General features: G+C 37.2%; 2 protein-coding genes across 12 annotated transcripts in view; both read left to right on the top strand.

The window, feature by feature from the left end:
- The window catches only part of LOC121647225 (receptor-type tyrosine-protein phosphatase eta), a 50971-nt gene extending 49386 nt beyond the window's left edge, over positions 1-1585 (top strand). For all 9 annotated transcript variants that reach the window (XM_041996480.1, XM_041996472.1, XM_041996475.1 and 6 more), the window contains one exon: positions 82-1585. In XM_041996480.1, coding sequence (XP_041852414.1) covers positions 82-231 — 150 coding nt within the window. In that variant the 3' untranslated portion in view covers positions 232-1585. The remainder of the gene's footprint in view (positions 1-81) is intronic.
- Positions 1586-2627: 1042 nt separating this feature from the next.
- The window catches only part of osbpl5 (oxysterol binding protein-like 5), a 45230-nt gene continuing 31557 nt past the window's right edge, over positions 2628-16300 (top strand). The window contains exons 1-2 of one of the 3 annotated variants that reach the window (XM_041996874.1): positions 2628-2789; positions 11620-11681. The gene's annotated coding sequence lies outside the window, so the exon portion shown is untranslated. Of the gene's footprint in view, positions 2790-3442; positions 3462-11619; positions 11682-16300 lie in introns of those variants that run through there. The other 2 variants (XM_041996875.1, XM_041996876.1) reach the window with 2 other exon arrangements.

Below are 16300 nucleotides of genomic sequence, written 5' to 3'. Positions count from 1 at the left end.
CAAACAATCACAACCTGTGTGTGTTTTTTCCACATTGTTTGCAATGATCTTGATGATCTTTTGTGTTTGCCACATCTGCAGGACCAGTATGTGTTCTTAAACCAGTGTGCCTTGGATGTCATCCGGTCGAGGACTGGGACCAACGTGGATCTAATCTACCAAAACGCAGCTGCACTCTCAATTTACGAGAATATAGAACCGAAAAAAGGTTTTCCCAAACAAAGATATTAAATTACATAGTTTTTCAAATCTTCCTTCAGGTTTCTAACTTAAGCCAGAAACTGTGCAGATTTGTGTAAAGGGAATAATTTTAACAGTTCTGTTTTATTTTTTTATGAGTCACACTTTTAGTGAAAATCTACCAACATTCAGGATTTAAACTCTGTTTTATTGTATTTATTTGTTTAAAAAAAGTTGAATATTTGATAATGAAGGGCGCTGTGTGAAGATGCATTTGATGACCAACTTATTGACCAAAAACATGGATAATATTTACTTCTGCCTTGTTTTACAAATGCACAATAGTTTTAAAACTTCTGATTGCTTCCTACTGTATGTGACTTAGTGAAGAGTAAATGTTTTGCTCAGGTAGTTTTTTAGATGCTGTATAGATATATTTTTACATTTTTGATTAAAAAAATTGGAATTGACTTGTACAAAACAAATGCTGGTGTAAATACTGTGCCTTTAAACGGTTTGTATGCTTTAACACCAATAGGGGGCACTCTTTCTTTTTTTTTCCTTAAAGATAAATAGGGCCTATATGATATTATTATTACAGGAACCTTTTAATTATAGACTTTATTTTTGCTTTACAAACAATAAGTCAAAATGAATTGTGCAATGTTTTTTTATTCATTTTTATTTAAGTGCACTGCAATGTGAATAATGCACTGGATGCATTTGTCTTCTACACTGTCCACTTTAAACAAAAGAGATGTTTTTATCAGTGGTATTTGTTGCATTTTGGCCAGTGCCTTATGGAATGGAAAATTTTCCTCACTACCGGTCATTTGATTGTTGCAGCTCAGGAACTTATGCAAGTTTAAGATTTACTGGCCGTCATTGTGTTAAAAAAAGAAGGAAAAAAGAAACATACTGTCAAAAACTTGGAAGCCACTTCCATTGTTCTGTTTTACTGATGTCCGTCTCGTCTGCACTGTACATTCCTCTCAGAAACTGTAATGCTGTGTGGCTTCCTGCTATATATCTGATCCATCTATGGTCATTTCCTGTGATGTTAAAAATCGCCAGAGAAACTCAAGCGTTATTTTTACCTTCTAAAGAGTAGAATTTTCCATGAGGCAGGTACGTTTTTGTAGATTTTTCTAAACTTGTGTTCTATTTTTGCTATAGTGTACTTACAATGGTTGGACGCACTTTTAAATAAAATACAAGTAAGACTAGAAAACAAAGTTTTAGGGCATTTTTAAAATGCTTTTTAAGTGCTTGCTGGTTCAAAGCAATTATGCTAAAAGAGTTAGGATTTAAAATGTGTATATCTTTCAGTTTGTCATATGAAATAGGATTAAAGATGTTAATGCATTGTGGCCTCAATTTCATGATTAAAGCTTTATTCTCACAATATTAAGCTGTTTCAAATTTACTGATATCACTTAGAATATTAATATTTTTTGTACATGTATTTTAATTTTTTTACAAGCTAATACTTAAAAGGTAATGTGACAGCCACTGTACAGTCATTATGTAAACAGTTTAAGAAGTATTTACATGAAACAGTACAAAGCTGAATGCTGCAGAGATGAATGAGTTTACAAACCTTATTCAGCTATGAGGTTGCAGGTAGCAAAGGACACTCTCAACAAATGATAAATAATGCAACTTCTCATTATTTCGTTATGGGGGAAAAGCTTTATACAGTCTTCAGATATTTTACAGTTGGCAACAGGCCTACACCGGACCTGTTTGCAATATGGTGGTTGTGGTTTATATAAGGCTGTGCCAGAGAGTCAGCTTCTGTGAGCCCTCGCCACTATTTCTCCATTCCTCCACTCCTGTGTGTCATCCTTGTTTCATGTCTCTCACAGCCACAAATTTGGATTCAAAAATAGATTTGGCATTTGAACGTGTCTTTCTTGTTTTGTCTCCTGTGAGGTTCAATAAAAAGTAAACCAAGCGTTAGAGGAATGATGATTCCTATCCAACCTGATATCCTCAAGAAATGGATAATGAAATACTGGGATGTGTGTGTACCTCACCAAGATACCACAATATAATTGCTATCAGATGATAATCAATTTTTCATAGAAATACAATAAAATATGCTTCTACTTGCTCATAACATGTCAGCATTTGTGGTTTTTATGTTTACATTTAGTCCATTGCACATTGTTTTTGTGCTACTGGGAGATTCCAAATACTTTTTTCTTCTTTCTCCAGTTTTAGTGATTCATGTTTCAAATGGAGGATATCGTTAAATAATACATTAGAAATGTTAAATATAGTTAAATAAAATTAAATCTATTTTTATATAAACTAAACTAAAATAAAATATTTGACTAGAGTATACAGTACAGCAGCATGCAGCAGGTGTAGTACCCCACGGTAGCCACAGGTGTCGCCAGAGCTCCCTGCACGACAGCAGCCATATGAACCGCAGCAGGAGGCTCAGTCCACGCTGCACTCTCCATGTTGAAAGGGAGCAACTTCTCCTTCGGTAGGCTCCAACCGTCCCCCAGTACCCAGCTGTCTCCCCCAGCGCCCTGGTATGACACTGGACTGGGAAGGAAGCTGTGAGATTAAACGGGCGCTGTCCTGATCGACAAAGAGTAAGTTTTCGTATTCTGCAGACTTACTACAACACAACGAGCAGGTTAACTTGCTATTTTTAGTTACTTCTATTTTATTCAACAAACGTATGTTTTTAAATGCTAACTTTTGCTAGCTAGCGGAGCTCCCATCGCCGTCACAGGGAATGGGGGTTGGACGGTAGATTTAGGCATGCTGGACCCTATATTTGGATGAATTTGGTCTGTGGTGGTAGTAACGTCATCTCTGTGTTTGGTTTGCCGTGTAATTGGGTAGTGGCTATCGTTACTAGCTCGCTACCCCAATTAAACCCTCATCTCCACGTTAGCGGGGAAGACCATGCCCCATGCGGCTGCAGTTTGGCTGTCACCCGTTTGCATAGCAACCATGAGCCTAGCCGATTCCCACGGTGGCTGTGATAAACAAGGACAAGTACCGCTGTTTTCCCCATATATATGTACACGGTTGACTTTACTGCTATCATGTGCGGTGGCAAACAGAGGCAAGCTAAACGAGATAACGTTACGCGCGATAACAGTGGTTATTGGGAAAATAACCACAGTTTTTACTTCCAAACAACCTCCATTAATCCGAGGAATCACCATGATCTCTGCATGTGTACGATGTCGATGTCGTATCCTTTGCGACGTGTTGCGTTTACATGCAGAGGAAATGCAGGTAACTGCAACGTGGTTGGTAGACATTAAAATATCATATATTTGCGATTACTACTCTTTTATATAATCAAAAGTTTCGGTTAGAAATTGAACGTGGAGTGAGTGACTAGATAAGAATGACCTTACTGCATCAGTGGTGCCAACTTACAGTTTCAGTAATAAGGATTTTACAACATGCACACTTGATGAATGGTCCCATATGCAGCTGTGATAAACAATATCAGTAGTTTTCGGACCTTTTTATGCCAGTTAAATAATTATGTAATAGCATTGGAAAGCAATTGCTTCCATAGAAATGCATTTTTATTTCTAGATAATGAGACATTGCATTTTGATTGTGTACATGTTTACATACAATCGAAACTTCCTTTGACATTAACATGTTATGCTCACCTCACTTTAGTGTGCATGAGTATCCTGCGCCTCATAAACATACACAGCATCTTGTTTTGTAACGAGACATTTTTACTGTTTAAACAAATAAAGTATGACTGGGATCATGTATGTGTTTTACTATTAGTTAGTAATGTTGTCATGACAGTCCTTGTCTGCTTCAAAAGCTGAGTGGTGGTCATTTAGTCTAGAATTATGTAGAGTTGGACTTTAATTGAGAATATCATTAAAGCACAGTTTGGTTAAGAGCTGCAAGCTTTACTGAAACTTCTCAAGAAGAACATGTGGCACAGGAGTAAGTGAATACCAGAGTGTGAGAAGTGGGATGTCAGGTGATACCTGGGAAATTGCAGCAGAGTGAGAAAAAATGTTTACTCATGCTTTTGTTCTGTGCTTTCTAAACATTCTCTGCTTGCAGTGCTGCTTTCCATGCTCTGTCGTCTTTGTGAACTTTTACTTGAATCCGTCTTTAACATTGTGTTGTAATTCGCTGTCAGACTTGTGTTGGACAAAAATTCAGTCAGTATTGATTAACTGTAAAAGGTCAGTCTGCACAAGGCGTCAATAACAGAAATGGTAACAGAGAAAGTGTTTGAAGGTCGTGAGTATTGCATGACCATTGAAACTGGGTCATTAAGTCGTTAAAAACAGACAGTACTCCTATTTGCAAATACAATTTTTCACAAGTATGTTCTGCCTCAAATAGTGTCAATGCTGTTTCTTTCATCATCTTAATGCTTTATATCAAAGCCAATAAACATTAATTACATTTTGTAATGTCAAAATAATGATGGGAGGGTTTCTGTACTGATCTGCAAATACCTAAAGTCTGGTCACGCCATGTGACAGTCTGCCTTGCCCTAATCAGGTGGGGATATATAATGGTGTTGGGCCCTAAGCCTATCAAGTAGAACTGTGGCTTTGCTTTGCTGTGAATGACAAACAGGGAAAGAGCAAGAGTAAATGAAGCAAAGACAAAGGCATGGCAAGAATATGAAGAGCTGTTTGAGTCACTTTCTGGGGGTGGTGGTTAGTTCTGCTTTGTTTTTACTTGTTTTCTAGCAGGGAGACAGAGCAACAGATGTCCCAACTTCCACATTGAGTCCTGAGGGATACTCAGAAAATAACATTCAACCACAGACTGACTTCATTTTACTGAAAAGGGCATTTAAGGCAGTACAGGTCATAGAAGCGTTTTAGTCATTATTTGTGATGCTGTAGACAGTTTTTGCAGGTCATCCCTGATTTCTCTCAACTAATTTCCAGTCTGTTTATTAACACAAAGGAAATGCAGGTAAAATGTCAAAGACTCTTTATTTTTGTTAATCTTTTTTTTTTTTTTTACAAAAACACTTAAATACACAGTAGTTTTCTTTCTTTCTTTCTTTCTTTCTTGCTTTTCTTTCTTTTCTTGCTTTCTTTCTTTCTACTCGGTACAATGGAAGTGTCCCGCTCCTGAGTTTAGAAGTGGCTCAGCACCTTTCCAGTTCCCCTGACATATAAATGCTTTCCCCAGCATCTAGTGGGGGAATCTAGGCTAATACTGCTCCATTCTGAATCCATGTCTCTGCCCCCAGAGAGCAAAAGCCCTTTTAGCAGCCTCTACTGTGCCAAGATTCCTGTCTCCTGCAGATTTTTGTTCAGTCACTTTACAGCAGTGAAGTGAGCTGTATGAATAAAATGAGGTCCTTTTGTTGCTGAGGTATCTTCCTTTTTTTAAATAAAGTCTATTGTAATTTACGAACAACTGTAGATTATATTTATAACATTAGTTTATACGTATGTTGCAAAATGCTAAAGCTTTTAGCCAAATGCACACATTGTTTTTGTAAATGCTATTCTGGGAAAGCCTAATTTAAAACATTGGGAATTTTAAAGCACCTGTCTGAGATTTTCTTTTCTTTAACAGCATAGTGTAGGCTTGATGACTCCGTGTTTTTTTTTTTTTTTTTTTTTGTGTGGTTGTTTTCTATTGATTCACCTCTTTGTTGCTCAACTGTTAATAAGACTTATTTGTGCAAAAACAAATCTTCAACTAAAATTAGGGCGCAACTTAAACAAACCTGATATGCTTCCAACAATAGTGCCATCTGTTTGAAGTAATGTGAAGGCTCATTCAAACTCTTGTGTGGACCAAACTGTGGTCCGCTTGATAACAGGGTGGGGCTGGGTGATACGGCCTAAAAATAAAATCTCTGGTTTTTCTTTTTTCAAACTAAATCCGGTTTTCCTAATTTAATTATTTTCTTTTTCCCTTTCTTTCTTAAAACATAAAACCAATAATAAACTTAAAGCTTTTGCATGCAAAATATGCTTATGTTTAATTTACCTATATGAATGAATGACAGCAAAAAAATTAAAAGAACTTCATAACTTTTCCAGCGTATAAATGGCTTCATATCTTGCATAGAGATATGCAACACAACTGCATCCGTGATCTCTTTCCATGTGGATCCTTATCATACAGGATCCACTGTGGCAATAATTCCACTGATGTTGGTTTTTCTATTAACGAGAGTTTGTTGGCTAAAGTTGTCCTCTGCTTCTTAAAGCAAAGCAGCAGTTCCCACTGCAACAGCTAAATTCCAGGCGTGAGTGAAGGCTCACTTCACCGTATATCTGTTAGTGCTTTCAGACACTGTTCTGATGCGGAAGGAGGCCTGAGTCCGCTGGTAACGATGGAAGCCAAAGGAGAGCATTTGTGGTGTAGTGTAGAGCAAGCAGGTTGGGTTTGAAAACCTAAGTAAACACAAAATCCCAGAGACTGCATAAATTTGATGTTCTATTGTTTATTTGTAGTGAATGAGCCAGTTGAAGGGCAGATCTTTGTTTTCTGTCCTGGCCAGTTGATCAGCTGGATTTTGTTCTTGTTTTTCCTTCTCGTTCATTGGTCATTTTGGGAAATATCGGCGTTGTCCAGGCAGTTTGGCCCACTTGTGTAAAAGGGCGTGAAAGCAAACCAAAGAAAGATGCAAAATGTTTCGGAATTCCCCACCTAATCGAACCAAGTTCTAAGGAGTATCATGGCGTGAATGTGCCTATAATCATGACTGTCCGATAGATGGAAAGTTTAGTGTTACTGCAGAACCAGAGACGTGATGATGTGTGTCAGCATACTGCTTGAAAGACACGCTGGAACAACACTATGATGAGTATGACCGAAAACAAAATGGCACAACAATGGGCTTCTTTTAAGCCTTTTTACATATTAGCTACATCTTTCTGGTGCAAAAAATATATCTTATTAACTTGTTCCTCTTCCAATTTAATAATTTAAACTAGCTAAATGGAAGGTCTCACCCCCCATGTCGCAGTGTGCTTGCACACATCAAGCCAACGCCGAATCACCAGAATGACAAGTAGAGTAAAAAAAGCCTGTTTTACCTCTGTTTCTACTTCCTTTCCTAGCTCAGAGGCACGTCCATGTCAGATCAACCTCAACCTCCTATGTTATTTCGTACTTTATATGACACTAAGGCACAACAAAGATGGATCAGTCCTAGATGGAAGGGACTTAACCTTCTTTCTGACCTTAGACTTGGACTAGAGTTCCTGGCTAACTGGTTACCTGGTGTCTAGAGCCTATATCCAACCTCAAAACAATAACCACCTCATGTACATCTTAATCTTCAGTCCACTTTAATCATTCTTTAGAGTTGATGCCTGCGCTGTGATTATTCGTAAAATGTTTATTTGCTTTTTGTGATGGAGCCCATTTAAAGGAACTCCAGTTTTGCTTGTTACCTGCAACACCTACATGAGACTGTAGCAATTATTCGTGTCACCAGCCACATTTGTTTTAAAGCAAGTTTAAAGTGGCAGAACTGACACAGACATTTTGTTCAGTCCCTCTGCTCGTCTCATGTTGAAATGCTGATAATCTCTAGTTTTAAGGGATAAGCTTCAGCATCTGTGTTGAGTTTACAGCTGGGGTGTTGTAGGTTTGTGACATACTTTCTACACAGTGTTTTATTATGAAAGAAGTGTTTACCGGGAGGCTTAATTACGTCACTGGCCTGATAAAGCCCTCTTTGGAGGGTCATTATGATGCTCGGTGCAGAGTCAGATTAGCTCTAGTTTTTGGCATCTTGCTGCTGATGTTTTCAAGTCATGACATTTCACAGGCTGCAAGCAAATCAGTTTATATTTTATGTTTCATTACATCTTTGGTGCTTTAGGAAGTTTATTGTGTCAAGATTTTATTTATGAGACTACGGACTCTGTGTTTACCTAATAGAGTACTGGGGGGGGGGACGATACAGTTGGTTTTACACTCAATGGAAATTTGTGACTCTCTGCTCTAGCTGTCCAAGCTAAGCAGCTCCAAGAAAGTAAGCATTGCTGTAACCTTTCAGGAGGACCTTGGGTTTCAAAAGAGGGCTGGTTTCCATGACATGGAATTATCACCTGGCCCAAAATCAAGATAAAAAATCTTTGGGCTGTCTAAGTCTTGCCGTGTGTGTGTGTGGTTATGAAAGATTTTTACCAGATTAGAGTGCTGGACAGAAGGAAATTTGTGGGTTACAGTTACTTCCAACAAAAACTGAGTGGTTGTCATTCAAATGAAATAATACTGATAATAAAAAATGTAATCGATGGTCTTTAAACCACTTGCTTCTTGCATATTTGCACTCTTTCTTCCAAACTGTGTCTCCTTGCGTATTGCATTTCCCACTGTGTCAGTCTTTGGCGCTTAAATAAACACATCTTGGTCTGATATGTGTGCTGAAGGCACAGAGATGAAATTGATATTGATGTGGCAAAATGCTAGTGAGAGAGCAGCAAATAAAAATATGTTTTATAAAATATCAAAGAATTCCTTTAATGCCAGAAAATGATGGTCTTCTGCTGCACTACTAAGTTGGTCTGTCTTTTGGCTTCAACATTTGAGCTTCATAGATGGATTAATTAGTACCCTCTTCCAGTCATGCCAGTAATTTCTACAGCAACATAACTAGCATCTGTCTATGGTTTACTTTCTGATTCACTAACCTTTGTGTTAAATACGGGCATGAAAAGTGATTGTGTCGCTTGTAATTCAGGTTTGAGCTGTATATCCTACTAGGAATGTCTCATATTAAGTTTACATATTTGTAGCCCTGTGGACAGACTGCTACAGCTATTCCAACTCCCCAGTTACAGAAAAATTTCTACATTTGAATAAAGTAATTATTCCAAGGGAGGAATTAAAGACTAGAAATATCCTTTGATCTCTAGTCATCCACTGTTCCTGTTAGATGGTTGGAAAAAAAAACAAGGGGTGAAATGGCAGATACTGGAACAGAGAATCTTTAAAACATTGTCTGAATATTCAGCTGCTTCTCCAACTGGGTTTCTCATCTAGCAGTTGATTTTATCATCGGCAATCTTGGACTGCAGCTGGTGACTTTGGTCGGCTTCCTCGTGCTGCTCACAGTGGGTCTCCTCTAGGGCAGAAGGACTATCACCACCTGCTGCAGTCTAGACGATAAATTTGAGCTTTTCAAGACAAGAGACAAGAAGAGGCATCTGACCGACACAAAGATTCACGGGGGTGGCTGAACTGGTGTGCAGTTTGGAAAATGTTAGGCAGTATAGCGCTTGATGGTTAGAGAAGAAAGAACTCCCCAAACGAAATGCTGCAACGCTCCATCACAGATACATGTATGTATGAGAGATACATTAGTTTCAGATGGTGTTGCTCCTTAAGACTGATTAAAAAGATTGACATAAAACAACCCTATGCAAGTTTGCAGATGTTAATATTCATGGGTGTACTACCACATTCATTTTGTTTGTAAGACACTCGGATAAATAAAATTTGCTGTTGAAATGACAGATATTCATTAATGTTTAGTGGTTTTGCTTCAGTTTGTGGCCATTAATTCTCATCCAGTCTAGCTTACAGTTGTTCTTCACACCATTCCAATCATTTCATTTAATTGTGCCAGAAAACTGAATATAAGTCACTGGGCAGGGCGTGACTTGGACCCCCTCCTATAAGTCCGTCTTGGCTCTGTGCTGTGAGAGTTGGCAAGCTGACAGTGCTCTTATGCAAATGTTACTTAGTTGTATGCATGCAGAGTGCTGGTTATACAATATGCATGGGGCACAGTGTTTTAGCAGTCCATAACACTATGGTATTCAATTTGCAGGGCTGGTGTGGCTAACTGTTCCCTTGCTGAGTTATTTTTGACCCAGTTATTCTAATATGTTATGAGTAGAAAGTAGAAATACCTAAACACAGCATTATTTCTGTGTACACCAAAGTGAGCTTCTCCGAAGAACGGATACTTAAACATCTGGTGTGACAGGAATGTGTGACAGCTAGAAGAGTGTAGTGATGGTGTTGTTCTGGTATCCTTCCACCTCAAAGCTGCCATATTCTGGGGCACAGTGTCTTACCCCACTTCTAGTTTCCACTCTGTACAAACACAATTTTTATTTTTTTTTTTAACCATTTTTGGATCATTTGTGCTGGATGAAATTAAGATTATTCCCACTGTCTTAATATTACTGTTGCCCTTTGTAATGACTTCCTATAACTCCTTCCCTCATCTTCATACCACATTCCACATCTTTCTGTTCACGTTTGTTTGCTGTGCATTTGGCCCGGTCTCTTGTGCCCTCCCTTCCCTCGCATGTCTTTGTCCCCAAATGGAGCCAGCTTTCTGATTCACTTTCAGTTCACTACTTATTTAGGTTAGACATGCTTAAGTATTAATGCTTCCTCCTTTTCTTAGCAATCAGATGCAAGGCACAGATTCTGCCGGTGCTGCCCCAGCCCATTTTTCGCTTGCTGGTTTTCCAGTGAATTATTACCTAAGGGGATGTCTGCAGAGATCCGTGTTAAGGTTTGCCAAGTAGCGATGTGTTGTTTCATTTTTTGTTGTTATTTTTATTCTGTCAGAGCTAGGTGATTTGGCTAAAAAAATTAAGCTTTGCAGTTTTTTGTGTTCCATACAGTTAATAACTTGCCAACAAACTCAGAACATTTCATTGGTAGTTTTCTTTTAAGCTCGTTTGTGCCCCCATCTCACCATTAAAACACCACTTGCCAGGGTTTAAGACATATGCACAATGGAGACAAAGTCTTTAACTCCTATTGTCTAGAGGTATGTGTTAATTGTGCAACAATTTGAATTAGCAAACTTGCTTTAAAGTTTTGACATTATTTAGTGATTACAGCTTATCACACATCACAGCTGTTTGAGAATCATTGTTCATTTTACAAGAATGGTTTTAAGGCATTTTAATGGAAAGCAAATATTAAATCAGAAGTGGTGGTGAAACGTTTTTAACCACAGAACAAGTGCAATTTAAAGCATGTCAAGCACTGCGTTTTAGAATGAGGCTCAAAAATTGAATTGAAATTACAAATAAGTCTGTTTAAAGGTGTCAGCTTTCTGCTATTTTTGGTCTAGCTAGGGTTCCTATTCCACCAGAGTGTGACCGTTGTAGAAGCAATGATTCATGAATTTACTGCATGTTTAAAGTTTTGTCAACTGTGTCTCTGTTGTTGTAATAAACAACATTTAATGTTTTTAATTAGATGATCCTTCTTGTGTGTTGGGGCTTAAATATTTGAGTGTAGTGTTGACTTGTGACTAACAGTGTTTGTGCAGGTGAAAAGCTGAAAGATGTTAGCAGTTCTTAGGCCTTGTATTGAATGGGGTGGGGCTTTAGCAGGGTGGTGTGACCAGGAGGAGCATGAGAAGGAGGAACACTGAGGTTGAGATTGTTTTTGTCTGTAGAGTGTGAGTTAAAGTGAAACCTTATTCTGGCTTGATTATGTCTGCAGGTGAGACAAGCTGCTCCAACAAAGGCTTCTGGATGCAGGGTCCCCTGTGGTTTAGGTGAAAGGTAAGCTGAGCTCTTTTTACCCGCTGGCCCTCCTTTTAGCATATAAATAATGCAAGCAAGCTTTTTAACTGGGTAATTTTCTACTTTAGCTTCATTTTATCAAATAGTCCAAACATACAAGCAGTTAAATGCTTGTGGTACAGTTGTTTCATCGGTGAACTACTTTCAGAAACTGACACAAATGCAGGCACATGTTATGCATTGTTGCCAGGAGGGGTGTCTGACTTTCTGAACAGAATGGGGAATTAGGGCATCTCTCCTAGGGTGGAAAGTAGGCTTACCATTTATTTAACCATTATATTTATTACAGCTACCTGTTTACAGTGTTCGTGCAGTTAAGCTTACATCTGTTCAGTCTTTGTGACCATAAAAGTATAAGTAACTTATAAAGTAGCTCAAATCCCTAAAACAGGCAGTTGGTCTGAGTGTTGATCTTTCACATGGTAGCACTTCCGAGCTACTATATGTTTCCTTTTTCAGCCTCTCATAATAGACTGTATATTTGCTCTGTCCTGGATGGATATGGCTACTAGTGTTTTTATGTAGGTTGGCTGTATAAAGAGGGAAGCCATATATTTTTTATAATAAGCAGGCTTTTTGCTTGGAATTATAGGCAGCTTTCTCAATGTATAACTATTCCTAGGATATGGAAGATATCATAATTAGAATGATAGTTATTTTTATAATAAATTTGCTTCTGGTTTTAGCATTCTGCAGTTGTTTTTATTTTTATTTCATTTTTATTTTTTTGTGGTTAATTGTGCATCCTTTAAGACATTTGGAGACTAAACAGTGGTTGCTGTTAAGAAGAAAGAAAAATCCAAACATGCCGGTTTATTTTTCTCAGAGTTTGGTTCCCAAGATACTCAACTTAGCATGTGAGCAACATGAAGACATGAAACTCGACAGAAATTGCATATTAACCAGACAAAATGTTGAACTCGTGCCCCATATTTCACACCCAGATTACTGTCTTCTCATTTTGTTTGCTTTAAAAGCCACATATATTCAGACTATTTGATATAATACAACATAAAGATAATAGTTATAGAAATATGTTATATATTTTTTTTTATTTCACCTGACTGGCTGCATTGTATCTTATTTAGTATAAACCAAACTATATGGTTTGGTTTACTCAATTTGAAACATATAAAAACAAAACTTCACATATATCCAGTATTGTCACCAATTCGCCTTATAACTATGCTTTATTAAAAACAAGAAAAACAAGAAGACAGCAGTGACATATCAGTTAGCTCATGAGAAGAACTGCATGGGACATAGAGATTGATAGGTTTTTCTAAATTAGTATAGACCGATATTCTGTCACTTCATATTTCTTTGGTGCTAATTCATTAAAAACTGGTAAATTCAATTGGATCCTGATGTTACGGTAATTAGTGAAAAGGTAAATCCAAATTAGGTAGCATGAATAAAGGGTAATTAGTAATGCCAATTAGCATCTGCATTGAAAATTGTAGCTCTCCGCTCAGAGAAAATGTGCGTACAGCACTTTCTTGTTTTCAAAGCAAGATGAAATGACACTCAGTTGGCCAGAGTTAGATCTGATGTTAAATAATTTAGTTTTTTGTGATTATGCAGTGTGTGTTTGATCTAAGATGACCTCTAATCTTCTTATGGAAAGGTATATTGAGAGCAAAAATACACCACGATGAAGAAACAGAGTGCAGGTTGTAGAAAAAAAAAAAAGACAAGGGATGGGCAGGCTGCATGAAGGGTCATTCATTCAGTTTTCTTTTGAACTCTTATGCAGCAGTTTTGTTATAGACTCGAGCAGAATTTGGTTAACTTTTTTTCATAAAACATTTTGACTTAACACTTTCAGCTGTCTCTTTTTCTTCACTTTAATTCAGGAAAATATATTTGACCAGTAAGATGTCTGAATTACCTTATGTAAACAACCACAGAGATTTGATTTTATTGCTTTTATTGTAAATAAAGATTGATGCAGGTTCAGTAGCAGCTGCCTATTCTCCAGGCATAACCTCCCGTAACTCACCCACAGCTGGCAGTGTGAGTTATTCAGCAATTATGTCCAGCATTTTTCTTTTAATAGTTCACTGAGTATAGATGTATGTCATCAATTCTCCTCTCACCCACATTATATTTGTTTATTTACCACCTGCTTTTGTAAGCAGAACTGCTGCAGCGTAGCAGGATAGCGGCTAGCTCACTAGCTAACTGTTGAATGTCCAGTTCCATGGTGGTAAACAGCAGTTGATGTTGCATTGACTTGATTTACCACATGCCAGAATTGCACGTGGTGATCCTGGTGTCAGTCTAAGATACAGAAGTGTTGTTTATGGATCTTTTTTTTTAATAATAGGATTTTGTTTTTAACCATTTTGCCAAATGTTGTCCTTGGAACATTTTTATGCAGAATGAACAAAATGACAGTCCAGCGCTGGAGCCCTTCATGCAGCAAGCAAGAAAAAAGCTTTTTCATTTATTGAAATCAGTTGAAGTGTTGGAATGACTGATTTGACCTAGGCAGACATGAAAGTAGAGCACATTTCTTCTCAGTTAATAGAGCTGTAGCAACAAGACATGCGCTCTTGTGTTAAGGGTTGTAAACTGCTGGATTTTTTTTTTTCATGACTGTCAAGTGATTGCTTGGACAAAGAGCTGAGCTTGCACTCTTAGATGATCCAATGATCTCTCATTAAATGTTTATAGATCTGGAGAATACACTTGCTGTGGCATTCGTCATTCACCCTGGAAATGCGAGCACCCTGCAATCCGACTTTTTTTCTGTTTTATGTGTGTGGGAATGTATTTTTTGTTTTTTCATATTTTCCCTTTTAAGATTTTTACTCAAGAGTTTGTTGATTTTAAACTTTTGCCAGTTTTGCTTTTTTGCCATGCTGCTAGATACTCTGATATATCAAAATTAGTTTAAAAAAAACACGTTGATGACCCAACTTTAAAGAATATTAAATTTTTTTAACAATATTTTTATTAAATTTCCTTTTTACAATTTATTACAATTCACAAATGAACAGTATTATTATTTCCCACCCCAACATATAACAAGGTATCTCTCTTATTCACACAAACATTACACAAATACATCAAACAAAAAAATCAGTAAATCTATAAAATCAATAAATCGAATTTTCCATTTCTGGAGATTTATTTTAATGAAAATCTGGATTTTTTTCCATAGTTAGTTAGCAGCAGACTTAGCCCTCCCTCCACACCAGAACGGTGTTTGTCTGACAGATTTTCAGTGAAGTGGTCCTTCACTCACGCCTGGATTTAGCCGTGCGTATAACTGCAGTGAGAAATGCTGCTCTCTACGAGATGCAGAAGTCAACATAACCCACAAACTTTCGTTAAAAGACAACATTCATCAGGGGAATTTTTTCTGTATGATAAAGTTTCAGATGGAAAGAGATCATGGATGCATTGTGTCGCATATTTCTATGTAAGATATGAAGTCGTTTATATGGTGGAGAAGCTATGACATTATATGCTTTATTTTTGCTGGCATTCATCTATATAAACAAGTAAATGTTTTTAATAAGTTTTTTTTATGTTTTGTAAAAGAAAAGAAAAAAAACTGATTTAACATCGGAAATCGGATTTGGTTATAAAAATCAGAAAAAAATTTTTTAGGCCATATTGCGCAGCCCTAACAGTAACACAAGGTGCCTAAAAATCAGGTATGATTTCTTGTACATTCTGCATACCAGTTAAACAAGTAAAGTAAGATCTATAACAGTAACAAAACAGTTTTACACCTCTTGTAAGAAATGACCAATATAGTCTTATTAATGTAATTAGTAAATGGCTTCCAGATTTCTTCATATACATCTAGTTTATTTTTAATAAAATGTCATTTTTTCCAGTACCATACATTGTGCCATGGACTTAATCCAGGCTCCGATATTAGGTGGATCAGGCTTTTTCCAACAAAGAGCTATCATTCTTTTAGCTTGTAGTATTGAAAAATCTATAAGATTGCGCTGCTGGTGTTTTAGTTTAAGGTTCTCTGGATACAAGTGCAATATAATTTTTTTTAAGCCTCGAGGGAGTGTATTATGAACATTTTGCTTAAAGCAGTTACAGGGAAAATACTTACACCACGCAGTAGGTTTATAACTCTTACTATTTCTTTCACAGAAATACACACACACTAATTATTACCAGGCTGCCTTGCTCAATGCTTTTGGTTCAGCTAGGCAACCTGCTTTACTCTCTTGGCCACAGTCATTGAATGGAAATGTAAACACAGCAACTCACCATCCTTGTGTACACTTAAAGTGCTTTTGCAGGAGTGTGACAGCTCAGTCTGACTCATTTCTTACCAGGAACTCTGGACTTCTGCTTATTTTCCCTTGAACCTTTTCTCTAGTTTGTTCATTGACAACATTCTGTACCTTCACAGCAAGATGTTTTATTGAAGGGAGATACTTTTTATAGCTTCACATGTAATAAATAAATAAATATACATAACAAGAATTTCACAGGTACAGGTGGGTCACTGATGAGAACTTCGCTTTTTTCTTTACATATAGGTATTAAATACCCGTGATGTGTTTTTGGATATTCAAATAATAGTATTCCACAGTATCAGGTGTCGGGGTTTCCTT

This window comes from Melanotaenia boesemani, chromosome 10, assembly GCF_017639745.1.
Source record: "Melanotaenia boesemani isolate fMelBoe1 chromosome 10, fMelBoe1.pri, whole genome shotgun sequence".
In the NCBI taxonomy this organism is placed as follows: domain Eukaryota; kingdom Metazoa; phylum Chordata; class Actinopteri; order Atheriniformes; family Melanotaeniidae; genus Melanotaenia; species Melanotaenia boesemani.
The sequence above is the reverse complement of the archived record's forward strand: the minus strand, read 5'-3'. Positions and strand labels throughout refer to the sequence as shown.